Below are 26,932 nucleotides of genomic sequence, written 5' to 3' on the forward strand. Positions count from 1 at the left end.
TTTCTCACTGGCGAGCCTTGGATGACAATTGTTTTGGTAGGACGACGATGTTGCAGGCATCGTTTAGAATGTGCAAAATTAAATTCTTTTGTTTTACTCCATCTCGTTTTATTCTAATGTAATTTTCACACCTTCCTTTCTTTATGTAATGTTACCAATCTTATTATAATCTTATTATATTATGCCGAAACGTCATGTTTAAATATCGCTGCTTATTCTGAAATGTTTTTCCAAATCCTTAGTTATCAACAGATCTATAATTAGTGTAAATTATTTCTTCCAAATCAGGGATATTACTGCTTGGATTAATTTCGCTTGACCGAACTGGTCTAATCTGGCCATCATTTGGCAACTGACCGAGGTAACACCGACCAACATAGCTTGGTTCCTTTGTGTTTTTGATCACGTCATGACCACGTGGCTCCAATAGGGCCGCTGACCTGAATAAGTTGGTGATAGTGTTTTGAGACGAAAAAAAGCATGTCTTTTGGCCATTGCCGAGCAAAAAAACTCGATGGATTATATGATTCGTGACTGCAAATCACAGTCATATGGTTCAATGGCCGCTGGGTGAAACAACTGATCAGTTTGTGACGCATCTTCAGCAAGCGGGTCAGCACATATCGCGACACAGCAATGTCGAAGTGTGGGGCGGTACACACTTTCCTTATGCTTTGATAGATACAACCTAAAAAATATTTTTTTTGGACAGTTTTTATTTATATCACTTTCAATTTCAAACTACATACACCACTACAACAGTACGCTACTTACAATGCAAACCCTTACAATACCTACTGTTTACTTATATGAAAAAGAAAAAAAACATACGGGTAAATTCCCGTAATTACAATAAGGATTACTTACGAAAAAAAAAACACAAATATATATACTTTGGCAAGTATATCTTCTATATAAAAGAGGGCGGGGATGTATGTTACATTCTCCTCTAAAAAAAAGGCTTCCAACTCAAAAAGAAAAATAAGATGAAAAATGTTTTCCCTGCTGATTCACTGAAATTTAGCTTTTTGTACTTTGAATATTGAAGCGAGGGAATAGAAAGGCAATGTCTGGTAGGAAGGAAAGTGTAAAAAAGAGAGAGAGACTTCAAAACGGCAAAAGGTTAGTTACTAAAGAGAGAAAGGCTCAATTTCTCAATTTTCAATAGTTGGAATATTTCCTCTGCTTCTGCAAAGCCAAATGTAGAATCTTGCAAGTAACAGAACAAAGTTAATTGCAGCTTTATTTTTGGAAGTATCAGGCTTCAGACCCAAGACAACAAGATTGTTAAGAAGACAGTCCTCGGATAAAAAGTTACGATCCTTTAGAGAAGCAATAAGGTTTTTCCAGAAAAGTTCTATTTTGCCGCAGAACCAGAAAAGATGCATGAAATTTTCAGCTTCCTCATGGCAAAATGTACACCTAATGTCATCCTTGTATCCCATTTTGACTAAAGATACGTTTGTTGCCAAAGTTTGATGCAGGAATCTAAATTGAAATTCAATCAGTTTGGTGCTTTTGGTGCATTTCATAGCAGTCATGTATGCGTTATGCCAGATTAAATCACGAGCTTCTGAGAAAACCTTACTCCATTTCTCCTGACTTGAAATTTTATGGTTACATTTTGCTTCTACCAGTTTTTGATAAGCTAGTCTGCTGGGCTTTTTTGATTTTAAAAAGGTGGTGGTGAAAGACTCTTGTTCTTAACAATTTGGTGGTAAACTATGAGGTTTTCGATTTTTTCAAAGCTCTCGGAGGGTAGATGTTATTCCATAGAGTGTCAAAGGGCAAACCTAATGGTATGATACTTGCTTTCAAATTCTGTTGGTGATAAAAAAGTACTTGGTTGTTCCTTAACTATTTGATTTACATGAGAAATGGCCATTTGATACCATCTTTTATAGAAAACCGGTTTGTTCATGACTCTAATCAAAGAATTATACCATAAGCTTTGTTTGAAGAAGGATTCTACCGTTTCTATTGAGCCTTGATAGTTTAATTCAGACCATATCTCGAGAATCTCTTTCAGAAAGGGGTTACGTTTGTTAGCAAGCTTTTTCGAGTCTTTGATATCAAGGTTACCCCTAAAAACAGTTTGGCCTCCAATTTTCACGAGTTCAGCGTCAAAAAAACTTTCCATTTCCCCTTATTACTTTCGTCCAGGTACTTTCTTATCCACACAGACTTCAGGGCTTTGTTAAAAGAGGCAATGTCGATCATTCTGAGTCCTCCGTTGCCATAGATTTGGATAATAACGTTTCTTTTGATTTTATCACCTTTACTGTTCCAAAGGAAGTTAAAAAAGAGGTCAGTAATTTGTTTAATAATTTGAGAATTAATTTGAAAAGGCGACAGAGAATAAATTACTTGAGAGGCAACTGTTATTTTCCCGATAAGGCTTAGTCTACGAACTGTTCAGCAGCTCAAGGAGTTCCGCATTTTTTCTATTTTTTCGGAGAAGCTAAGTTTGGTTGTAATTTCCGGGTCGGTTGATAGCCAAACTCGAGAGCTTTAACCTTTGTATTTTGCCAGTTGAAATCTTTTTCAGGGTACAGTTTTTCACTTTTGCCAGCACAAGAGCCTATCCAAAGAGCTTCAGTCTTTTTACTGTTTAGTCTGAGACCTGAAACTTTTTCGAAGCTTTCTAAGACCCTCAAGGCTTCAGAGAGTGACTTTTCTGAACCCTCAAGAATTAAAGTTGCGTCATCAGCGTAGTGACTTCATTTAATTTTCTGTGGACCGAAAAGAAGTTGCTTGCCCAGCCATTCTTCATAATACAGCTTCAGTGTTGTTATAAAAGGTTTTAAACCATTGGACAATGGAAGGACCAAATCCGAAAGAAATCAGTGTTTTTTGTATAAAAGGCCATTCCAATGTGTCAAACGCCTTCTCAAAGTCAAGAAAAAGTAGAAGTCCCGGAATTTTTTTTGCCGGGGTATAATTAATATCGCTGTCAATTAGACGTATGTTCTCTTCTATAAACCGTCCTTTCAAAAAGCCAGTCTGGTCATTGTTTATCAGTTTGTGTAGATTAGTCTTCAGGCGGTTTGCAATCGCTTTTGTAGCTATCTTGTAATCGCAGTTTAAGAGTGTAAGCGGCCTCCAGTTTTTGATGTAGTAAAGTTCTTCACTCTTCTTGGGAATAAGTTGTATTATTCCCCGTTTTTGAGATATAGACAGCCGGCCGATCTTGAAACCGTAATTTAAAGCGTCTAGCAGAGGTTTGGAAACTTCATTCCAAAACATTTGGTAAAATTTAGAAGGCAAGCCATCTGTTCCCGGGCTTTTGTCTGCTTCCATATCTTTCAAAGCATTGAGACATTCCAGTTCAGTTAACAAACCCTCAATGGAATCTCGTTCTTCGTTACTTAAAACGGTGTCGTTCTCAGAAAAAAACAATTGAGTCAGGTTTCATCTTAGAAGAATAAAGATCCTTGAAGAAAGACTTGCATTCACGAAGGATTTCTTTGTCTGTGGTTGCAAAGTCGTTTTCGCATTTCTTTAAGCGACATTCACAGGAAAAATTTTGGATTCCCAGTGTTGGGATAAAATAGGGGTTTTATTGGGAATTTGTTGGGTTTTGATTGGGAATTCACAAAATTGGGAAAGTGCTACCAAACCCATTTTAAGGTCAAAGAAATCCCATTAAAATCCCAATATTGGGATAAAAATGTCCCATTATTTTTCCATTCTTGGGTTTACAAACAACCCAATATTTTCCCAATCCTGGGATTCTGCTGTCCCAATATTTTCCCAATCCTGGGATTCTGCTGTCCCAATATTTTCCCAATCCTGGGATTCTGCTGTCCCAATAATCTCCCAATCCTGGGATTCTGCTGTCCCAATATTTTCCCAATCCTGGGATTCTGCTGTCCCAATAATCTCCCAATCCTGGGATTCTGTTGTCCTAATAATTTCCCAAAGCTGGGATTATCCTGTCTCAATATTTCCACAAGTATGGGATTTTCCTGTTACAGTTTTCCCATAAATTGGGGATTTTCCATCCCATTATTTTCACAAGAATGGGAATTATTTTCCCCAGTATTTTCACGAGAATGTATCAACAATTGATTTAATCTACCCTTTTATTTCTACAAAAAGAAGAATTATGTCTCAGTATTTTCCAAAAATGGTATGTATTTAATATTTACTCCTGTACATATTTTAACATGTTTTACATAATTAACAATTTCAACAATCATGCACCATAGGGAAACTGAGTACCTTCATGCTTCAGATAAAGTGTCTGCAAGTTAATTAATGTCAACTCAAAACAAGGTGAAACAAACTTTAAAAAAAGTTAGTATCTTTTAACAAATAACATGAATCCTTGTGCACAATCAACAAGAAAGAAACTTTACACTGGTCAATTCCTGTGAACAGCGAGGACAGGTGACTCCTTTTTAAGTGAAACATATTAATTTTGAGACCAATCATTCAAAATTTAACATGTCAATTTCTCTGTGCACATTTATGTCACTTTTTCTGATATCCCCTGAGCTGGTTCCATTTTTTAGTGAAACATATTTCAAACTAATCAGCTTTCTTGCTGTAACCTCTAGTATCTGTGATACTTTGAGTGCTGTCAAGTTCTTGGACGGAACCTCAAACCTCCGTTTCAAAATTTTAACAAGCTCCTCCCGTTCTGGGATTTTTCCAGTCACTGCCTTTACAATCACCATTGCTGACTTTTTGGTCATCTTGTTCACAGAAGCAGGTTCAGCTGCCAATGATTCCTTGCAGGCCAATGATTCCTTGCAGGCTTCATCTTGCTCATTTTCTGACAAATCATTGTCTACGTTTAATAGCACAGTATCAGTGGAGCTTAGTTCATCTTCATCCTAAATACAAAAAGTACAGCCTTTATTAAATGACCTTGCTTATAATGACAGATTTGCCAAATAGTTATCCTAACATCATGCAACAAGGATTCAGACCTACTTCAAAAATGTATTTGGTGTCTATGCTGACTGATAATGGAGAGGGCGGTTAAGAACTTTGAGATCTTTGATTGTAATCAAGGTTGTGCAGAAAAGAAAATGCTAAGCAGGCTAATTAACATAATAATATAATACTTAGCAGGCAGCTTTGGTTGGAGTGTGCCCTGATTCCTTATTATTTACTGACATTTTGTAGCAGGCAGCCGGCCCTAAACTACACTTCTGGTTGTGCAGTATGGGATTATCACCTCAGTAATGTAGCATTTTCAATGAAATGTACGCTATACCTGCCAGGTTGTTAAATTTACTAAGAGAATGGCAAGGAGAGATTTAATAGGCCAATCATTTGAGCTGCATAAAGTTGCCTTTTTCGTGAAAATCCTTAATATTTTAAATTGTGAGTATAACAGCTTGGTGCTGGAGACTTGATACTTTTAAATTTTTTTCATTAATTCTAGTTATATATATTTTCTGCCATAAAATGCTAAAAACAGTATTCCAGTGCATACCTCAGAATTATCAGGAGAAAGCATTTTTCCCTTGGCAGCTTTTGATTGATTTTCTTTGGGCTGTTTAAAGGATGAAAAAGAGAGAATCTTTCATAGCAACACTGTATTATTTAAGTGCAGAAATACCTCATCTTTACTTATGTTACAATAATAATGTTAACAGAAGTTTTCATATATATCAATACCATGTTTTACTTTATAAGGTACCTCCCTTTATTACAGTGCGACTACTTCAAGCAAGGCCACCCAAGGAAAATTTTTTGAAAATTTACCAACAGCATCTGATTATTAAAATCAATAAAAATTGATGGTTGCAAAGGTTACTTGCTGTAGCTTACCATAGATGGAAGTTTGGGTCGAGGTGTGAATTCTACCTCGCTGCTGGAGCTGGACTCTGATGGGGATGGCGATACTGCAAACTAGTAAAATAAAAACCAGTCAATAGCATGTCAAAGCAATGATGCTATATACTGCTAACTAACAACTTGAAAAAAGGTTTGGGATAGTTGTTAGTTATTCCTAAACAAACAAATTTATGCACCTGCTAAGTGCACAGCCAAAACTCCAAAATCAATTACAATCAGTCATTGGACAACTCTCATTTAAATCTTGCAATGTCTTATTAAATACCAACCAAGCAACCCTGAAATTCACAGCATTTTACTCTAATGAGATGAGTGAAGGAAATATCTACCACCAGATATATGTGCATTTGATACCTTTTCCTTGGTTTTCTGGAATCTCCGTTGCTCACTGAAGAAGCTTTTAATATGCTGAGCAATACCATCAGTTAAGAAGCCAGCATCAGGCAGCGAACATTCATCAGAGATCTTCTTAGCAAACTGTTCCAGCTCAGCTTTTTTCTCTGGTGTGTTAAATTTAGGAAACTTGTGTTTCCAGTTCTCACTTGCTAGCACTCCCACTTGTTTACGTCTGTAAATATTTACAAAAAATGTAAAGGAGTTGAAAATGCAAGAGACATTTGACCAATACTGTATAAACTGAAATAAGACTGTTGTGTAAATTATCTTTAAAAAAATTCCTCAAGGAACATTTGCTGCTAATTCAGTGATTCTTTCATGTGTTTTATTGGGATGTTAATACCAAATTGTTTCCAACTGAAACTGGCTCTGCCGTCCCTTACAACAGTGTAATTTTAACGGTAAAACTTGGGCACAGGACTTCCCTTGTTGCAGTCAACAGATAAACATAGTTGGTTAAAATGAGTTCAATCTAGTTTGTTATTTTAATTTTGTTGTTTCTGATTTAAATGGTAATGAAATGTAATGAATCAAAAAAATTTGGTTGAAATTACTTGAACCTGAATTTCATTTACCTACAGGATAATTATGTAATAACACTGCAGTATATTGGTAACCCCTGAAACAAAAATAGCACGAAAGTGAGCAAAACGTTCAGTCCTAGCCAGCTTAAAGGAGGGAAGGGAAGTAATGGATACCAATTAATATACCCCATTTCTATCCCCTGGCATGGGATACTAATACAGGTGTATCTTAAAAATACAAAATCAATTATACAAATACCTAAAATTATAATAGGCCATTTTACAGTTGTGTGCTAAGTGACCCGGCATTGGATTGGAAGCGAGCCTTGTTTTGATACAAACCTCACTACTTTTCATATGCAGATCATGCTGTTCTTATGCTAACTAGTTTGCATTTACATATGAAAAGCAGCGAGGTTTGTATCAAAACAAGGTCACCCCCAGCCTCGCTTCCAATCCAAGGCCAGGTCACTAAACACACAACTGTAAAATGCTCTATTGAAATATAGAATGCAGAACACCTGTATTTTTGGCAAATAGAATTACCGAATATACCTTGATAAAAAAACACCCAATAAAACCCCTGGCCTGGCCTAACAGCTAGAAGTCAAACTGTATGAGCTTACATGCCAGCACAACGAAACAAAAACTTAGCAAACACGGCCACCATTGGATTACAAAAATAACTTCTTTAACATTTCCACTTGCCAATAAATCAAGGTAATCTGAGAACAAAACTTAACACTCACTTTGAAAGGTATAAACGCTTGAGCTCTGGCGAAAATGTGGCCATGTCGCCCATCGAAGGCTTAGCACTGCTTGGCGATAGCGTAGTCAGAACGTTCCTTCTCTTTCCACGTGGAGATGGCGGAATCATCTTTTCAAACTCTTGTTTGAATCGCAAGGCTTTTCCGTAAGTTAACCCCAGCTTCACGAAGATTGGGGAGTCAGCATCTCTTTGTAAGAGATCGGCAATGCCTAAAGGGCAGTTTACTTCTTCTTCTGTCATCAAATAATGGGTGATAAAGTGAAAATTAACAATTTATTCAACCTACAAAACGATCGCAGGATTGGCATACATCTTTCGAGAAGACTTACATAAGCTTACCTTCAAATGCTTTGGCGATGTCTTTGTCGAAGAGCTGTATTAACTTTTGATTTATTTCCTCAGAACTTATTAGTGTTTTATTTTCCACGTTTATTTCCTCGTTCATCTTTGAACAACTCCTGTTAACACCCCACCAAACAACTTCTAGAAAATGGCGCCTATTTTCTAAGCACGCAAACAAACCCTCCAGCCACGCTGGCTCCTGATTGGCCCGTTTTTGAAAGGCGTGAACGGATTGGCTAAAGTTGGCTATGGCGGGTTCCCGCCGAAAAATGGTGTCAGCACAGTGATTCTGAGCCCACTGTGTTATTAGGACAGCATATATCTTTCACAAAAAGCAATATGGCGGATATGGCGGCAAACTATATGGAAAGTAGCGAAAAAAGTCATCCGATTTGGACAAGAAGTAGCATCACATCGTGCTCCTGCAGTGATAAGTCATATCGTCATGTTCACTGCCCTTGTTCAAGCTGCAATGGACGAGCAGTGGATAGAGGTACCGAACTTAGGCACTGGAAAGAAAACCAAATTGTTTCCAAAACTCGGTCCGTATTGGATGAGTTTCGCGAACCTTTACCTGGATGTAGTTTCAACCCTACTGAAGATGGCCTCTCAGATGAGGAAACCCAGATCGATGAAGATATTGAAGGTATGCAATTTGAAAACAGCAATAGTGGTAGCGATGAGGAGGACAATGAAAGCTGCGCCAGCTTGCCGAGAGCAAGAATCCAGCAACATGCTTATGACAAACCTGAAGAAAGGGAGCCCAACCCTTTGAGGAAATTAGTGGTTAATGCCGTTCTAGACGCTCTTAGGATTGTCAAGGAAAGTGGATCGTCTTGCCAAACGTTTGAGGACATTTTAAATTATGGCAAAACTCTTTTATTAGCCGGCCATAATAGTGAAAATATAGATCGTGAAATTTTGCTTACCTTGTGGCCAAGAAACTGGAACTCAGTGCAGACTCTATTAAAAGAAGAGGGATACGAAGATGCCAAATCACTGTTTATTTGCATCTGTCGAAATGAAAAGGAACACACAAGAAATGGAAAAACTAGTAAGAAATTTGTTTACACTGGAAAATACAGCGTCCTGGAGAATAAGGATGACTTGTGCATTTATTGCGGAAAAAAAAGGCTATCTAAAATACTACTACCTAGGCATCAGCACAAAAGTGAAGAATTGGTTTAAAAGTGTTGATATGTGTAGAAAAATGTTGTCCCATTGGAACGCACGTGATAACTGGCTTGGTTGCCAAAGCAGCAATCCAGAAAAATGTGAATTCTGGGATGGCGAGCGATGGATTGAACTGCAGTGGTTCTGGGACCCTAACAGCACTTGGACTTTGCCAGCACTCTGTCATCATTGTGGATTACCAGTTTCATCTGATCAGTTAATCAATTCTCCCAATGGCATAGATGGAAGTAAAGATGTAGAATGCCAAAACTGCTTTGAAATCTTTGAACACCGTATTAAAGTCACCAATGGATCTCCTTTGAATTTGGCCCTAGTGGGACACTGGGATGGATGGCAACCCTTTGGGACAAGTTACAGAGGGTGTGGATCACTAGAAGTTAGCATTGCAAACATGACCAAAAATGACAGGAACCATGTAGAAGAGGTATATGTGGTTGGCTTTATTCCTTGCTATCAGGTTCCCAACCTACCTGAAGCTCTTGACCCATTTCTACAGCCATTACTGCAAGACATATCTAAAGGGTTTATTGATGGTTTCAAGGTTTTCAGCTATCCAAGAGAGATAGAGGTAGAAGGCTATCAAACTAGTGAAGAGGAGACAGTACGTGTGCTACTTCTGTGCTGGACAGCAGATCACCCGGGACAGTGCGAATGCGGCAAGTTCTTGAACCAAGGAAAGTCTGGATGCAGGAGATGTAAAATGGTTGGTAAACTACTGGAGAATAGCACAAACACACATGTGTATTATGGAGAAAACCGTTACCACTTTAGATATCCTTGGGAAGAGAAATCTATTGAATCTTCTGTTGAGGACATGTTTGACATAGACCATGAAACAAGAGTTAGCGTTCGCAAAGCAATGTCATCAACCAAAGGCTTCACTGGTACAAGCATACTACATAAATACCTCTACCCACTGTATGGTTTTGACATCCTAAAGCACCTGGTATTTGATGTTTTTCACACTGTCTGCCTTAATGTTGTGAAAAATCAGTTAGAGAGAATTCTAGAACTGAAGCTCCTTGATCCATCATACTTGGATGACCAAGTTGAGAATTTCCCATGGACACCAGAGCTTAAAGCTGGAAGAATTCCTCGATCACTTGCACAATGTAAAGGAGTACATGTAGGACAGTGGAAAGCTGAAGGACTGCAGAAGTTTTCCTTTCCTATGGCTGACTGTATATTTATGGGCAAACTAGCTGACAGGCATGAATTGGAAATCCAATCACTTGTTTCCAGACTTACAGAACTCCACTTTTATAGTGGCCGAACATCATGGGATGATAACATGATTGAACTGCACAGAAAGTTAGCATGGCGGCTCAACATTCAGATTGAAGAAATTCAGGGATTGCACATGTGCACGATATCAGTACATAATTTGATTCACATACATGAAGACATCATCAATTTTTCTTCCCCTGACAACTATTGGTGTGCAGTATATGAGAGGGCTGTAAAACAATACATTAAAAAGTCAAATAACTGCAAAGGGATTGAAGCAACATTTGCTCAGTCAGAGTCCAGGCGGGAATTTTTGAAACCACTGCAAGCTTCTGATCAGAGGAAGGCTGGAAAAGTTGACTTGGCAATGGTAATGTAATGCAATAAATGTTGTTCTTTACATGTGACTCTCCATAAGAAAAGTTGGTCTTAAGCGGATTCTTTACAAAGCATCTAAATGTAGTATTTGAAACACATTTCAAATTCATTTCAAACTGTTTCAAATACATTTAAATTGGTTACGAACAGATAATGTTTTAAACAGAAGAAACACTTGATAACATGGAGAACACCTTGAAACGCTAATGTGGTAACCCCCGTTTCCTATCCAAGGGCCACATAGTTCAGCGAAAAAGAGCTGTGTACTGGCACTTGAATGTTTAAAAATCGTGGATATTTGATATAATGTCAGTAATAACATTGCACACACAAAGATGTAGATAGTAGCTAGTAACTAACAAAAAACCTGGCCTCCAGCTTAATGTTCCCAACCATGCATTGGAATAAAAAGGTCTGTTGATCTTTTCGGAGTCAAATTTTATAGCTTGAATACATTGCTGTATACATTTTTTTGCATTTTGTAGCACTGAATTTGACCCCCTTAAGAAAGTTGCAGAGCTATCCATGGCATTCCAAAATTCATTAACAGTACACGGTAGAAGTTCAAAATTTAATATCATACAACCGACTGTAATACGTTTAACCATTGGCAGAAGACATTTGTTGATGATAATATATAAAGTTGCCACTTCAGAACATATTAATTTTACAAATTGCACTAATCTGTTTTGTGTTCTCAGGGATTTGCCAGTTCAGCTGAAATCGCCCACATGCAATCAGAAAAGGAACCTCAAACTCGAAAACAATTTCTACTGGGTGCAATGTCAAAGGTCAAATCACTGTCACTGAGTGAGAGGGTCAAAATTGCAGACACACTGGATATTTCTGTGAGAGAGGTGCCTGCAGTTGCCTTTGTTTCAAGTAAAGCCTTCCTGTCTGATGTTGGATATCAGGGATCAGTTGTCTACAAAGGAGAGAATGTTATAGCAGACATCAATGGCCATGAGATGGTGTTACTGATATGCAACTTTTTGTCTATCAGATGTGAAGGAACAGAACGTGCTAAACTGTTGGCAGTTGGGCCAAGTTACCCTCCTCTTACTACAGAGGACGGAAGTCAAGCAAGTGATTTCTGGAGTGGATTTATTAAAGTCAAGGCTGAAACAGGTTCTGAGCAGTTGTTATTCCCACTTGACTGTGTCAAGAGAAAGGTTATACTCTACAAGTGTGATGATGGTGTAAATTCTGTTGCTGACTACCAGAGGCAAGCAAGACAGCTGCCATACACCATCATTGTTCCAGTTTATATTGAGTGCGGAGATATGCTGTCTATTCAAGGGGAACATTTGCATGATATTTGGTTTGGCCATGTCCAAAGTATTGACCACTGTCAAACAACAGTTGATGTATTTTTCTTTGTTGAAAGTAGCAGGCACAAGAATCTGTATGTTAGGGAGACACAAGGGAGGCGTGGTAGAAACACTGTTTCTTGGCACTCTGTCATTGGAATTGCAAGTGGGGAGTGGATTTCTCACACACAGTGGAGAAAGAAGGAATGAACAGTGTTTTCTGGACTTAATGGAATGACGTTAGGTTACCAAATCCTCATATATGGTTATTTAGTTATGGGCATCTTCAAGTTTGAAAATAACTAATCAAGAGGATCTTTGTGTCTCATTAGTAGTGACTGTCATGACAGTATCATGAGCATGTGGAACGTGATAATGAGCCATTCACAAAGCAAATTTCATAGACCTCATCGTTTGGGATATATCCTTATAAATTTCATTATAAATTCACTATGCCCAGCTCTTGCTTTTTACCGAATAAACACATGCCATAATGAAACATTTATAATTATAATTTAATGTATAATACAAGTCAACACCATGTGTGTCTGAATTTTTTATTTACTTCTGGTTTTCTTCTCTCTTGTACTATATAAATGCACCTCTAATACCCTTGTAGCAATAGCTTCATATCAAATAACTGAAGCCGGTTAGCAACTGTTTCAAATCCAAGATTTGGGAAATAATGTCCAAATACATAACTAAGGGGAGAATTGGAATTGGTTTTTAACTTTCCCAATCTTTTTTTCAAAACAGTAACTTTGACCTTTACGGGAACTAAAAATTCCCAATTTTGTTGCCCAAGCTATGTCCCAATTCTCTCCTACATTTGGGTAAATCGATAATTTTCCAAAACTGTTTTCCCAATATTTTCCCATTTCTGGAAAATCATGTCCCAAATACAAATAAATATGGGATAAAGGTGAACTGTCTTAAGATTTCCCAAAATTTTCCCAAAATAGCAATTTTCACTTTTTATCATCTCAAAAAATTCCCAATTTTTTGTCCAATATTTTCCCAGAGAAGGAAAATCATGTTCCATTTATTTCTCAAAATTGGGTAAAATCCCATAATTTTCCCAAAGTTGAGTCGTGAAAAGATAATTTATTTTTTTTCCCCAAAAAAATCCCTAATTGTGAAGTAGAAGGTGGTACAAGGTTCCAAAATTTTCCCAAATTTGGGAAAATATTTCCCAGTTTTATCCCAATATTTTCCCAAATTTGGGAAAATTTACAGAAATTTCCCAATTTGGGAATCCAAAATTTTTCCTGTGATTTTGGTTGGTTCTAGGAAGGCCGCCCTTCTTATCCTCCTTAACATCCAAAACGAGATTGAAATCGCCTCCCAAGATAATTTCTTCGCAGGCAAAATCGTGTAAGTGATCAAAAAACTGCTTAAAAAATGTCGGGCAGTCTTCATTAGGAGCGTAAATGTTTGCAAGGGTAAACAGTTTTTCGTCAGTTTTAATATCGCATATAATATCACGTCCGGAGGAGTCCAAAAAGGTTTTCAAAATATCAAATTTAAAATTGTTGTTGAAGAGAATGCAGACGCCTGCTGAGCTGCTTGAAAAGTGTAGACTTTGTAAACACGCATTCAAGCAAATCAGTGTGATTGAACCGGATTTAATCCACAAGATCAAACTCAACACCAACCGACATTACAGATTCTCTCAGGCTCTTATCCTGTAATAATCTTGTGAGTATCCCGGCATACACTACAACCCCTCATCCCCTAAGAAATAGAGCTTTAAATGTACAACAACGTCAAATCAATATAAACTGTCCAAATGAGTTCAGATAAATCATTCAATGTATCTGTTCAAAGCAGATTGTTCAAAATGTTCAGCACATCTCAATAGGTTCAACTCGATAATGTTTCAAAGTGTTCAAAAGTTAAGTATAGTCCGTACATCTTGTAGTTCAACACAATGCATCAATAAGGTCAACTTGGTGACACTTCAAAGTGTTCAAAAGTTCAGCCTAGTCTGTACACCTCGTAATCATTTAAGTACTCTGGTGGCTTCCTTTCCCTGGTTGGTCTCCCTGGTGGCTCCACTACCCGTTTTGTGACACTTTCTTCTATGGCATCATGTGCAGTGGCTTGTTTCTCTGTGGTCTCAGCCTCTCTCAGGTACTTCTTCACATCAGTTACATTTCTCCTGTAGTTGACTCCTTCAGGTGACTTAACAACAACTTCGCTCTCATACCACCCGCTAACATTGTAAGGGGGGCCTTCAAACGTGGTTGATAACTTGTTTTCTTTCTTCTGCTTCAACAGGACTTGATCTCCGAGTTCTAGGTCACTCTCTTGGGCTCTCCTCTTCTTGTCTGCATAATCAGTTGTGGACTGTTTCATCTCTGCATCTTTGTCCCTTGCTTCGCTGTCAGTACAACCAGACTCTCTCAGCTCAGGAACCTTTGACCTGACTTCTCTGTTAAACAACAGTTTGGCTGGCGTAACACCGGTGGTACTATGTGGTGTCGTCCTGTAGGCTGTCAGGAACTTTCGCAGCTCTGTCCAGAGGTTCTTCCTTTCTGTTTTGGCAATCTTCAGGGTTTGAGGCAGGCTTCTATTTTGTCGTTCAACCTCCCCATTCGCCTGGGGGCCATAATGGAGTAGAGGTCCTGTGCTTTATGTCATTCTCCTTTAGGAACCCCTCAAATTCTTTGGAAACGAACTGTGGACCATTGTCTGTGGTAATCCATGAGTGCAAAATATCTTCTCCAAGCTTTCAATGACTTTGGTGGATGTTACCGACGTACCGACGTCAGGATGTCAACTTCAAAGTACCGACTATAATAGTCAACAACAACAAATACATACTCTCCCGAAGGTAAGGGCCCCATCAAATCCGCTGCTAGGTCAATCCAAGGTTGGCTAGGGAATTCTGGTGGAGTGGGCAGTCCAACTAATTGACAGCTATGACATGTCTTGCACCGATCTTCTACTTGTTGTCAATTCCAGCCCACCAAACTTTTGTTCGTAGCCTCTGCTTTGTCTTCACCACACCCTGGTGGCCCTCGTGCGCCAAATCTAAAACCCTCTGACATAGGCTTGTTGGGATGTTCTCCTTGGCACTAACTTGCCGAAGGTGCAAAGTTCATTTCTTATGGCTTTGTACTGTGGCGGGGCTTTGTCCCAGTCTCCCGTTGAGATGCATTCCCTTAGGCGTGACATTTCTGGATCAACAGCTGACTCTTCTTCTTCTTCTTCTTCTCTTATGGGTATTGCTACTGGTGCTGAGGCTTCTGCTACAAACCTAATAAACTCTTCTGCATCATCAGAACTAATTCTCAATTCGTCCTTTCCAGTAGGCCGTGAAAGTGAGTCAGCAATGTTCTGTTTGCCTGACACATACTGTACGCGGAACCTGTGCGGTTGAAGTCGCAGGACCCACCGCTCTTTTCTTGCCGAGTTGTGAGAACTGGTTGAGTAGATAACCTCTAACGGCTTGTGGTCTGTTAGCAACGTAAAGTCCATCTCATATAGATAGACATGAAATCTCTCACACCCCCATACAAGACCTAGCGCCTCTCTTTCTGTCTGCGAGTATCTACGCTCGACATCCGTCAAACTTCGGCTTGCGTATGCAACCACACGCTCCTGTCCTTGCTGGACCTGGGTTAGCACCGCTCCAAGTCCTACAGGGCTCGCATCTGTGACAAGCTTTGTTTCTTCTGCATTTCTGTCAAAGTAAGCCAAGGTTTCTGCATTTCCTAGGCTACTCTTCAAGGTGTCGAAAGCAGCTTGTTGTTCTGAACCCCAAACAAAGGTTACATTCTTCCTTGTTAACTCTCGGAGGGGCTCTGTGATACTTGCTAAATTAGGGATGAACCTGGCACTTAAGTTCACTTATCCCAGGAAACTGCGCACCTCCCCAGCATTTCCAGGCTCTTTAGCTCGCAACACCGCTTCAACACGTGACTCTGTAGGGCCAATTCCTTTGCTTGACAGCAAGTATCCCATAAAAGTAAGCTGTGACATCCCGAATACACACTTCTCCCTGTTCAGAGTTAGTCCCTTCTCACAGATACATTCCAGGGTCTTTCGCAACCTACTGTCATGCTCTTCCACTGTGCGACCATGAATGATTATATCGTCATGGATGTTGTAGGCACCCTCGCAACCGGCTAGCGCTTGCTGAATAGTATACTGATACAATTCAGGGGCAGAGCTGATGCCAAACATTAGGCGTTTATATCTATACAGCCCTTTGTGAGTAATAAATGTGGTGATAGTTCTAGACTGTTGTTCCAACTCAATCTGGTGGAATCCCCATTTAAGATCCAGCTTACTAAACACCATACTCCCATTCAGTTGATACAAGATGTCGTCCACAGTGGGTATGGGGTGACGCTCCCGTACTACAGCCTCGTTAGCCTTTCTCATATCTACGCAGAGCCTGACATCTCCTGAGAGCTTGGGGACTACTACAACTGGGCTCACCCATGGTGTCGGGCCTTCGACAGGTTCAATTATGTCGGAATTCACCAGCTCTTCCAGCTTCTGTTCGATTTTGTCTCTTAGCCCAAAAGGTGGGGGTCTCAACTTCTGCGCAATGGGCTTGACTGACTCATCAATGTGGAGCTTTGCTTGGAAACCCTTTAGTTTCCCCACCCCCTGAAAACACTCGGGATATTCTTCCAGCAATGCGTCATGGCTGACAGTGTTGATTGCAATCTTTAATATCCCTAACTCCTCTGAGGTTTGGCGGCTAAGTATCGCCCTAGCTTTCTCCTCCACAACAACAAAACATGCAGGGTAAACTTTATCTTTATAACACAGTTCAGTTTCACACTCACCAACCGTAGTAAGTGGCTCATCACTGCCATAGCAGTACAGTTTGCGGTTTGATTTCCTTGAGTCACATTTGATGTTGTTTCTCTTCAGCACCTCCCATGTACCCCTGTCAATGACATTGCTGGTGGACCCAGAATCAATAAGAACTCCTTTCAGTTGTACTCCTCCAAGCTCGATGTCTACGGTTGGTATTTCCTTTCCCCTTGTTTGAATAGTAAACGCGAAACCGTCATCTTCGCTATCCTGACAAATGTCTCCTTTCCTTGTTTTGTCATCAGATTTTGTCCTGCAAACTTTAGCAAAATGACCTACTTTTTTACACTTCCCGCAGGTAGCTAGTCTAGCTGTGCACTCCGGGTCTCGTGCGAAATGTCCCTCGAGTCCGCATCGATAACAGTTTCCTTTCCACGAATTCCCATGTGCTCCGTCCAACGTATTCACATTTTCACCTTTTGAATCACCTTCAATCGATCGTGCCTGGCGTTCAGCGGCCTCCATGGATCTAGCAACATCTCGGGCCTTTTGAAGAGTAAGTTTGCCACTCACTGCCAGAAGTTTCTTGCGAAGATCATGCGACCGACACTTAGCGATTAGCTGATCGTGGATGTTTTCTTCCTTGGCTTCCCCAAAGTTGCAATTCTCGGCAAGCTGGAATAATCTGGTCACAAATTGGTCGGCAGTTTCTGATTCCTCCTGTTTTGCTTGTCGGAACTGGTGCCTTTCAAATGGGACGTTTACTTGTGGTAAGAAATGTGCATCGAGCGACCTCATGGCTTTCGCATAAAACGTATCACCTTCCGCAGGAACTGGTCCAGGATCGGTTAGGGTATCGAAGATATCTTGTACATCTTGGCCAGCACAATGTAACAGCAAAGCCTTTTGCTGAGAGTCCTTTGTGATGCCCTTGGCCTCCAGGAAGAACTCGAACGATCGTTTCCATCATTTCCAACCCAGGCCCACGCTCGTCGGGTTGCCCGTGCAATCGAAGGCGTTTATGTTTCGAAACTCGGTACTCAATAACTTAACTTCCTAGTTTATCCTCGTCGCCATTGTAGACTTTGTAAACACGCATTCAAGCAAATCAGTGTGATTGAACCGGATTTAATCCACAAGATCAAACTCAACACGAACCGACATTACAGATTCTCTCAGGCTCTTATCCTATAATAATCTTGTGAGTATCCCGGCATACACTACAAAAAGCAACTAAAGAGAGCTTTGTAGCCCCATTCAGATCTCCACGTGTTAATAGTTGCTTCCGTGCAGTGTACCTCTTGCAAAAAGATAATTGATTGTTGTTTGTTTCTGAGCCAGTTGAATGTCTCTCTTCTCTTGTTGTTGTTTCCTATTCCCTTGACATTCATAGCCATTACTACAGTTAATTGCAGGGCATTGTTTTAAACAGTGAACCAGCAAAGATAAGGTGTTACCTGTTTGATTTGCATCTTTTGAGCAGAAGCAATATTTCGAATGCAAAATTGTCCAGGTTGATTTCCATAAAAAAACATTTGTTGGACGAATTTTCATAGCAACAAGATTAGAAGATATTTTAAAACAACTAATTACATAACAGTAGGACACTTTTTCCCCAATTAAACAAAAAAAAAAACAAGTAAATAAAAACACCAAAAGAAATAAAAAATATCACTGACTGAGCGTGGCATTTTTGTGGAAATCTAACTTGCTTGGTTTGTAGAGTCACAAAAGCAAGTAAGGTTGAAGAAAAGAGATGTATTCCGGCAAAAGCGTGTTTTCCGTCCCGTCCACCTTTCATTAGATCAAGTAAACACAAAACTAGTGCTTCAGATGAAATAACGAACATAGGTTGTTGAAGAGAACATACTAAAAGTTACAACTTAAATATTTGAGACTTGTATTATTAAACTCACAGTTCTAATGGCATTCCAGGCGGCCATAATTTTCCTCTTATGTACAGTTTGTCAGGCTGGGCTTTGCTGAAGGCTGCAGGTATATTGTTGCGTCTTGCCTTTTTGAAGCGCTCTCCTACGTGCAACAATCTCAAAAGGAAGGTCTTGGTACATTTTGTAGTTGGTTTCCCAAAGACGATGTCCCAGCGAAAGAAGCTTTCCACAGTCCTTATATCGTAGGAATCTAGCAAGTATGGGTCTGGGGCTTTCTCCTCTTTCTTTTCCTAGGCAATGGACTCGCTGTATTTCAACATTGACAGCATCATCAAAGCCCAATTCCATTTCCAGGAAGGTGTGCAGCACAATCTCTGTGTCCTCTTTGTCCCATTCTTCTTCTGGAATGTTTTCAAACTTAACGTTTTCGCGCCTAGAATATGCTTCCAAATATATGTTCTTATCCTCGATCAGTTTAAAATTGGCAGGGAGCTCATCATTCTCTTTCTGTAGGGCTGCTAGACTCGATTTTGTGTTGTCTTCAAGCTTTTGTATTCTCTCGGTTGTCGTCTTTTTATCTGTTTTGTTTGCGTTTAAACTTTCTTTAAGATCTTCAACATCGCGCCTGGTGGTAGCATACGCGTCTTCAAGAGCGTGTATTCTTCCTTCTAACTTCTCGAAAGCCTTCCCAAGGTTATTGACTGCTTCTTCGATGGCATCCAGCTTTTCAAGCTTCTTAAGAATATCCTGGGCGGTAGGCCAATCACTTGTCCCCGGAATTAAACAGAAGATTACCGAAACTGCAATTTCTCAAGTACTAATTAGCAATGGCGAAGCTGTGGCCGTGGACGGAGGCACAACTGGACACACCATGACGTCAATGGGTGAAAGCCTACGGGAAGCCCAGAGACCGACAAGGTCATTGGCAACGCCAAAATCAAGAATGCGTAGCAATGGGGTGGCAACCCGAGGGAAAGAGGAAAGTAGGGCGACCTAAAATCACGTGGAGGAGGACAGTGGAAAGAGAGTGCAGACAAGAAAGGTGGACCAGCTGGGCTGAAGCCAGGACTGCAGCAAAAGACAGGACTGGTTGGAAAACGAAAGTTGCAGCCTTATGCGCCTCATGGCGCGGAGAGAACTAACTAACTAACTAACTAAGAATATCGCGCAGTGGCTTTTGAAAGGCTTCGGCCATATTCAGAGCAGATAGGATAATATCGTCACCTTCGTTGCGTTCGGCCTGGGAAGAATTAGATTTGTCACATTCCTTTAGTTTCTTTGGTTCTGGCGAGGTATCTAGAGAACTATCGGAGTAAAACTGACTTGTTCTTTTTTTAGTGAGCAGTAGCTTAAAAAAATCTTCCATTAAGTCATCCAAATGGTAATATTAGGTGGACGGTTTTCCAACACGTTTTCACTCCGCCATTGCCAGTCCCAGTCCCCCACCTAAAATATTTTGAAACAACATTACACTTCTCTTATTGGGAAGCAATATTCAATGTCACTTACTAACTGAAGGAATCCACACACACCGCAACGTGGGCAAAAGTGGCTGGAAAGAAGGCTGTGCAAGATTCCTACAGCGTCGCTGTACGTGAAAACGAGACTGTGAAATTGAGACAAGAAACTCATATTTTCTTGCTATAGTACGCCACAGAAACACCAACCAAGATTAGGATGGCATTTTGCGAACGCAATTACAATATAAATTTAATAGATGAAGTGTTTGGGACACTTTTCTTTAGAAAAAATGGAATTTTTTGTCCTGATTTTTTTTCTTCAAAACTTAAAGAATCCTGTGAATAGGAATTCGAGAAGGTTCTCTATCCCTTGTTCTTCTCTGATTTCTTTTCAAAAGGGATTGAATTTTCTTTAAATCCCTTACAATTAAGCCTTCTTCAACATTAAACTCACACAAGGTTGATTTCTTTACATAATCAAAGCAAAAACAATTATTCATCGAGGCCTTAAAAGGAAGTTCTGTATGACTTGCAGTGATAACTTTTCTGCAGATATGACATAGTGAACGCCGAGAGACGAGAATCGGTATATTGGAGTCTTCATGCATACGTGCAGAACTCAGAAAATTTGTTTTCTGACCACATATCATGGCCGTCTTTCGAGCTGTGTTACTTGGTAAGTTAATTTTCTGACCACAAATCATGGCTGTTTTTCCAGCTACACAACTCAGTGAGTTAATTTTCCGACCACAAATCATGGGCGTTTTCCAAGCTACACAGTTCGGTGAGTTAATTTTGTGACCACAAATTAGGCCGTTTTCCAACACCGAGCTACACAACACAGACAGTGTTCAAATCCATTTAGGACCACAAGGTCGTTTGTTGCTGAAGGCGAACGGATTGAAATCACACCGTCACCTTGCAGCTTTGTCTTCGCACCCGCAGTCATAATACTTCCCTAAGGCATCAATAAATATAACAGCAACAGTTTTTTACCGCATGATTTTCAAATCCAAGAAACAAAGGACAAATTTTACCACTTACCACGTTTTCCCCAGTCACCAATCGAAAAACAATGCCAACGCAAGACAAACAGGTCAAACAGGTCACACAAGCCCAGGCCAATCCCGATCCCAGGCTCTCTCTCTTTGTGATGTCATCTACCCCTGCAAAAAATTCTGTGGGGGATGCCAGATGTGCGTCCCAAGATCCATTGACCCATCGACAAGTCCAGTAAAATCTCGACTCAAATCGGTATTAGAAAGCGTGCTTCCTACGTCTAACAAAAAATTTAAATTGAGGATTTTATCAAGATTCTTACAAGTATCTTAGGCTTAGTTCAGACGTCATGCTTCTGCCGTGCCAAACTTAGTTTCAATTGGGTTCGACCATAGCACGGCAGAAGCACGACTTTGATTCAGACGTCAGACCCGAGTCGAACTTAATTCAGAAATTACTGAAGCCACATAACAATTGATCAGCGGTATTCATTGTCAAGATAGCGCCGTATTCAAGACTAAAGTGCAAACTCCTTCTCATGAAATTTCTGCGAGACTCACGAAATCGACAGATGGAACTGCAACAGAAAATTCTTTTTCTTTTGGAACCAAGGCGAATGCTGTTATTACCAGTTTTTATCGTTACTACACTGCTCATTTCTTCGGAGAATTCTGTAGCCGTTCGATCCTGTCGATGTCTGCCACAAAACAATGGTTGGTTTGATCATGTATGGAACACATATGTGACCTTGCACAGGAAAACGTACTTTAACGCTTATCCGTTAAACGGACAATGCCGTTAAGTATCCGTTAGTCATCCGTTAAAGAACTGTATCAAAAACGTTAGAGGCGCTAGCGTACCCATTAAACGTTCACATCAAACCGTTAGAACGGTTAGCGTAACCGTTAAAGAGAATTTGGTAGCCGTTAGAGCGGCTTAGTAAGCCGTTAGAACAGATGAAGCGCTCTCCATCCTTAACGCTATCCGCTAAACGATGTCACAAAGTTAACACAGTTAATATGAACCTTTTTTTTAATTCCCAAGTCCACTTGCTCTACAATAAGACGTCGAGAAATAACACCCGAAACTATTGTGCGGTTTTTTTTTTTCACTTCTTTCACTGTTTATTACTGGGTTTAGTGGACAGGTATTCCAGTCATCTGTCAGAGGAAGACACAGTTACAATTTGAAATGAAGAAAACGTGACATTACCTTTTGACATTTGATGATCTCGATAATAGTTATGCAAATTTGTAACGCTACACCGAAGATGTAAACAAAGTCTGCTCAAAGGCAAGCGAACGGCCATGTTGAAGTTTTCCCGGTTCCTTGCCGAATTCTACCGTAAACGTTGTACGTTTTTAAATAAGGAAATGCTGTTTCCGAAGATTTCATTCAAAAGATTCAAGTACAATCAAGTATAATCTTGCGTAGTGACTGCTTTTGCAGCAAAGATATTTCAGAAGTGATCGTGTTACATTCCGCAAAAAAGCCGGAATCAATCTTGTCCATGTGATCCGGCGTAAGAGTCGATCGATTGGAAGGCTGCTCTGAATCAAATTTATAAAGCCAAACATGCCAGCACTGCTAATGACTGCTACTTTTTTCAGTAACATTTTGTAAATAAAGTAGATAATTACAAAACAGCAACAATGCATGTTTACTCGTGAGGGACTCGGGCACGTGGAATCGAACATTCAAGACACGCCCTTCGAATTTGCATTAAGTTGTTTACTTTGACAGCTAACAGAAGCGCAACAACCGAGTAACGGACAATCGGTTTTCTTCTTCCTCGCTATAAGAGTTTGAAATAGTTAATACTAGGTATTCGTAATGTGGTAATTGAAACCACAAGTTTTCTCTTGATAGCGCCTGGAATCACAGATACAATTTTTGGTTCAGAAACTGAAGCCGACTGAAGCATGCGAGGTGTCCTAGGATCCCAGACATTCTATGGATTGTGTGCGTGTATAAAACAAGGGGTGAAGAGAAATAATTTTTGTTTTCATCATTTTAGTATCTGGGTAACTTACCTTGGAAGTCAGATTCTTAGAACACTGAAAATATTTTTCTCTTCGAAAAATTCGAATTGGTGAGTCGCGACTCAAGTTCATAAGCTAACTAGAACGAGCGACTCGATTATTTCTCGCTTGGGTTTGATCTGTTATTCGATTAAAAAAAGCCCTTTTTCAGCCTGTCGTGAATTCCACGCTTGGTTTGTGGGCAGTTTGTGAAGAGAAATAATTTTTGTTTTCATCATTTTAGTATCTGGGTAACTTACCTTGGAAGTCAGATTCTTAGAACACTGAAAATATTTTTCTCTTCGAAAAATTCGAATTGGTGAGTCGCGACTCAAGTTCATAAGCTAACTAGAACGAGCGACTCGATTATTTCTCGCTTGGGTTTGATCTGTTATTCGATTAAAAAAAGCCCTTTTTCAGCCTGTCGTGAATTCCACGCTTGGTTTGTGGGCAGTTTGTGAAGAGAAATAATTTTTGTTTTCATCATTTTAGTATCTGGGTAACTTACCTTGGAAGTCAGATTCTTAGAACACTGAAAATATTTTTCTCTTCGAAAAATTCGAATTGGTGAGTCGCGACTCAAGTTCATAAGCTAACTAGAACGAGCGACTCGATTATTTCTCGCTTGGGTTTGATCTGTTATTCGATTAAAAAAAACCCCTTTTTCAGCCTGTCGTGAATTCGACGCTTGGTTTGTGGGCAGTGTTGGGTTTAGTTTCGTTTGAGTCGCTTCACTCTTTTCCCTCAATCGTTTCGTCTCAGGTTTTCGCTTCTAACTGTACAACTGTAAATCTTTACTGTATTGTTTTCGCCATCGGCTGCGCCTTTTTTGTCATAACTCCACCGTTAAACACTTTCAGGTGGCTGTTAAGCAAACCGTTTAACACCTTTACAGCATCCGTTAGATATTTTGCTCAACCGTTTAGCGGCTCAAGCTATCTGTTAGAGCAGATTGTTCAACTGTTCAAACGCTTTTGCAATCTGTTAGGCACTGCTTATTATCCATTAGAATGTTAGAACAAAACGTTAAAACACTTAGAGACCGTTAGCTATCCGTCCATTTTTACCCATTTATCGGATAAGCGTTAAAGTATGTTTTCCTGTGGAAGGTCACATATAGTGATATGAGATTTAATAAGACTTTCCGTGTGTCCAAGGCAACCTTCCATTTTATTCTTGGCTGAATTGAACATGACTTGCGACGGGGCACTGTCACAGAGGAGCCAATTCCACCAGCACTTAGGCTAGTAGTCTGCCTTTACCGTTTGGGAAAAGGAGACTATTTCTACACAAAAGCGGAAATGACCGGCCTACTAGGTAACTCAACAGTTTGCGGCATAGCAAGTGAAGTTACAAAGACAATTATCAACAATCTCTGGAGTGACCAAGTCCTCTGACACTTTCCAAGGAATGAAGAGGAATTCCAGGAGAAAATTTTTGATATCGAGGAACTTCGTCAGTTCCCATGCAGTTCAAAAATTTCTATTCAATTGTCCCAATGGGCATGGTGGATGCCAGGCGCAGATTTTTTTAGGCGAGCTGTGGATTCCCTGGGAATTCCGACGATTCAATAATTTTTCAATCAACCAACCTCTCAAGTGAAATAACAGGTGGTCAAACAATACCTGATATAGGTAAAGACATTGGTGTCAAAGTCTCTCCACTAATGTTGGGTGATTCTGCTTTCTCTTTTCAAAGCTGGTTGATGAAACCTTATACTAGTGCTTGGTTGACCCCCCTCACAACGGTATTTCAATTACAGGTTAAGCAGAGCAAGAATGGTCATTGAGGAGGCATATGGTGAACTCAAAGGCAGGTGGCGAGTCCTTCAGAGGAAGTGTGAGAGTGCATAAGAAGAAGTTAGAGACAACACGCTTGCATGTATTGTGTTACATAACATTTGTATCGAACGGGGGGAGACTTTGTTTAGACGACTGGATGCAACTGTGGATCCTGCAACAAACCAGAGAAGACCTAGAGACATCATTAGGCGCCTTCTAAACATGATCAACTGTCACCCAAAAAGGGATAATTGTCACCAAGCAACTAGGATCAGAAATGTGCTCACACAGACGTTTTGGAGGGAAAACAAAGGATATGGTGTTATGTGAAGGCTCAAGAAGTAGTTTGTCATGTTTTAAGCAGAAACCATTGTAAATTGAAGTTACAAATCATGCATTCATTTGACCAGAATCAAAAAACTTTTACTTGTAACATTCCAAAGGTGTTTTCCAGTTGTTTTTTGGGAAAGTAAATGGGAAATGTGTAATTTCCAATCGCTTAGCAAAACATTAGAAGTTAACAAACAATGCAGCTTTTTTTGATGATCATTCTAGTACGTGTACCTTGTTTATTAACCCATTGAGCACCAGCCGTTTCCAGAGGTTTTCCAAAATTCAGAAAATTGGCAAAGTGGTTATTTCCTACCCCATGTGAAGTAAAAATACATAACTTACAGGGCAAAAAAACGACATCCCTTTGGTCTAAGATAGTTAAAATTACTAATTATGGAATAAAATACTCTAGTTGCCAATTAAAAATTTTCCAAAAAACAAACTTGAAGGTAAAATTTTCCAAAATTTTGATGTAATTTGATCCGCGCGTCACCTGGGCAAAATTTGATCCGTCTCGAGAGCATGTGTTTGTTTACGCAAGATTACACAGTTGTCACGTTTTCTCAATGAAAATAGAAAGAAAAACACACAGAAAGCTTTCCTAAATGAAAAATTTATTCAGAAGTCTTTCTTTATGCGTTAGAAAGAAACGCGTATAATTCTAAATGCGAGACGAGAGACACGCAAGCGATTTGAAGGAACTACAAGTGAATTTCAAAGCGAATTTATCGAGCCATGCAGGGCACGGTTTTCAATAACTTCGCCAAAACTGTTCAGAATGAAAAGAATCGGTCAATTAGAATAGTATTTCAGTACAAATTCACAATCAAACCTGTATTTTTTTGGGTGTTGAATTCCCAGAGATACTCGAAAATTTCCCAGAAAGTCCATAACCTGAATAATGTTTTGAGCTTTCCGCTCGCTCGTCGCTAGGATAAACAACAATTTGTACTCGAAGCACAATTTCTTTGCCGTTATTTCTGGTTTTGCACTGTCAAAACTGTTGAGTATTCCTGAGTAGTTCTTCTTTCGATTAACCATTTCTAAAAGGTGTCTTTTCCTTTGGAAAACGCGAAAATCGGCGACTAAAAATTTAGCCGTGCAGCCCACAAGGCAAAAAATTGAAATTTGACTCCGCGTCCTTTAGACAAAAAGCGCTTTTGTCTAGGTCCCCCAAAGACCTAAAAATATATGCGTAGTAATTTGATTCTGATTGGTCAGTCCTTTCTGAAGACAATGAGAACAATAGGGGACAAAAAATCTCTTCTAGGGAGGGGTAAGACCTGAACGTGAACCGAGCGCAAGGATGCCCGAAATCCCGGCTGGTTCTGGCTGGCACGGTGCGTTATGGGTGAAAGTTGTAATGAAGTGGAGCAGGGAATCAGGTTTGTATACCTTAGCTGGATTTAGTGGTAATTTGAAAGTTGAAGAGTTTTTGATATTTCTTCTGAAAACTCCATTAGTATCCATGCTGAGTTTTCAACTGAACATATGACTACAATCTCATACAAGGAAGTTCTGGGAAACACAATCTCTAACAGTTTATGATCATTTCACACGCTCTGTGCCATTATCTCTCTGACTTACAAGTACCTCATGACATCAATGGCTAACCCAACATAACTAAGGATTTGGAAAAACATTTCAGAATAAAAAGTAGCGATATTAAAACATGACGTTTTGGCGATGACATGTCACCATTATCAAATGTAAATTATA

General features: G+C 39.7%; 2 protein-coding genes and 1 pseudogene across 2 annotated transcripts; 2 read left to right on the forward strand and 1 right to left on the reverse strand.

The window, feature by feature from the left end:
- Nucleotides 1-3,526: 3,526 nt before the first annotated feature.
- Nucleotides 3,527-7,968, reverse strand: LOC146457805 (uncharacterized). The gene is made up of 6 exons (XM_085091533.1): nt 7,843-7,968; nt 7,484-7,736; nt 6,169-6,382; nt 5,788-5,868; nt 5,450-5,509; nt 3,527-4,841 (listed from the first exon to the last, which is right to left on the reverse strand). The coding sequence occupies exons 1-6, from the start codon at nt 7,946-7,948 to the stop codon at nt 4,434-4,436; spliced, it is 1,122 nt and encodes a 373-aa protein (XP_084947659.1). The 5' UTR covers nt 7,949-7,968; the 3' UTR covers nt 3,527-4,433.
- Nucleotides 7,969-8,159: 191 nt separating this feature from the next.
- Nucleotides 8,160-12,495, forward strand: LOC146457806 (uncharacterized). Its single transcript, XM_085091532.1, has 2 exons — nt 8,160-10,636; nt 11,346-12,495. Exons 1-2 carry the CDS (start codon nt 8,834-8,836, stop codon nt 12,162-12,164), a joined length of 2,622 nt encoding a protein of 873 aa, XP_084947658.1. The 5' UTR covers nt 8,160-8,833; the 3' UTR covers nt 12,165-12,495.
- A 7,077-nt stretch (nt 12,496-19,572) lies between these two features.
- LOC146457807 (uncharacterized) lies at nt 19,573-25,210 on the forward strand (annotated as a pseudogene).
- Nucleotides 25,211-26,932: the final 1,722 nt, after the last annotated feature.

Source organism: Pavona decussata, unplaced genomic scaffold (genome assembly GCF_977016875.1).
Source record: "Pavona decussata unplaced genomic scaffold, jaPavDecu1.1 SCAFFOLD_237, whole genome shotgun sequence".
In the NCBI taxonomy this organism is placed as follows: Eukaryota; Metazoa; Cnidaria; class Anthozoa; order Scleractinia; family Agariciidae; genus Pavona; species Pavona decussata.

Excerpts from the sequence above, each read along its gene's own strand:
- LOC146457805 (XM_085091533.1), bottom strand. The coding sequence starts at position 7,948 with ATGAACGAGGAAATAAACGTGGAAAATAAAACACTAATAAGTTCTGAG. Across the intron at positions 7,737-7,842 it reads CATCGCCAAAGCATTTGAAG|AAGAAGAAGTAAACTGCCCT; the intron begins GTAAGCTTATGT and ends ATTTGATGACAG. Across the intron at positions 5,510-5,787 it reads GACCCAAACTTCCATCTATG|CCCAAAGAAAATCAATCAAA; the intron begins GTAAGCTACAGC and ends TCCTTTAAACAG.
- LOC146457806 (XM_085091532.1), top strand. The coding sequence starts at position 8,834 with ATGCCAAATCACTGTTTATTTGCATCTGTCGAAATGAAAAGGAACACA. Across the intron at positions 10,637-11,345 it reads GAAAAGTTGACTTGGCAATG|GGATTTGCCAGTTCAGCTGA; the intron begins GTAATGTAATGC and ends TTGTGTTCTCAG.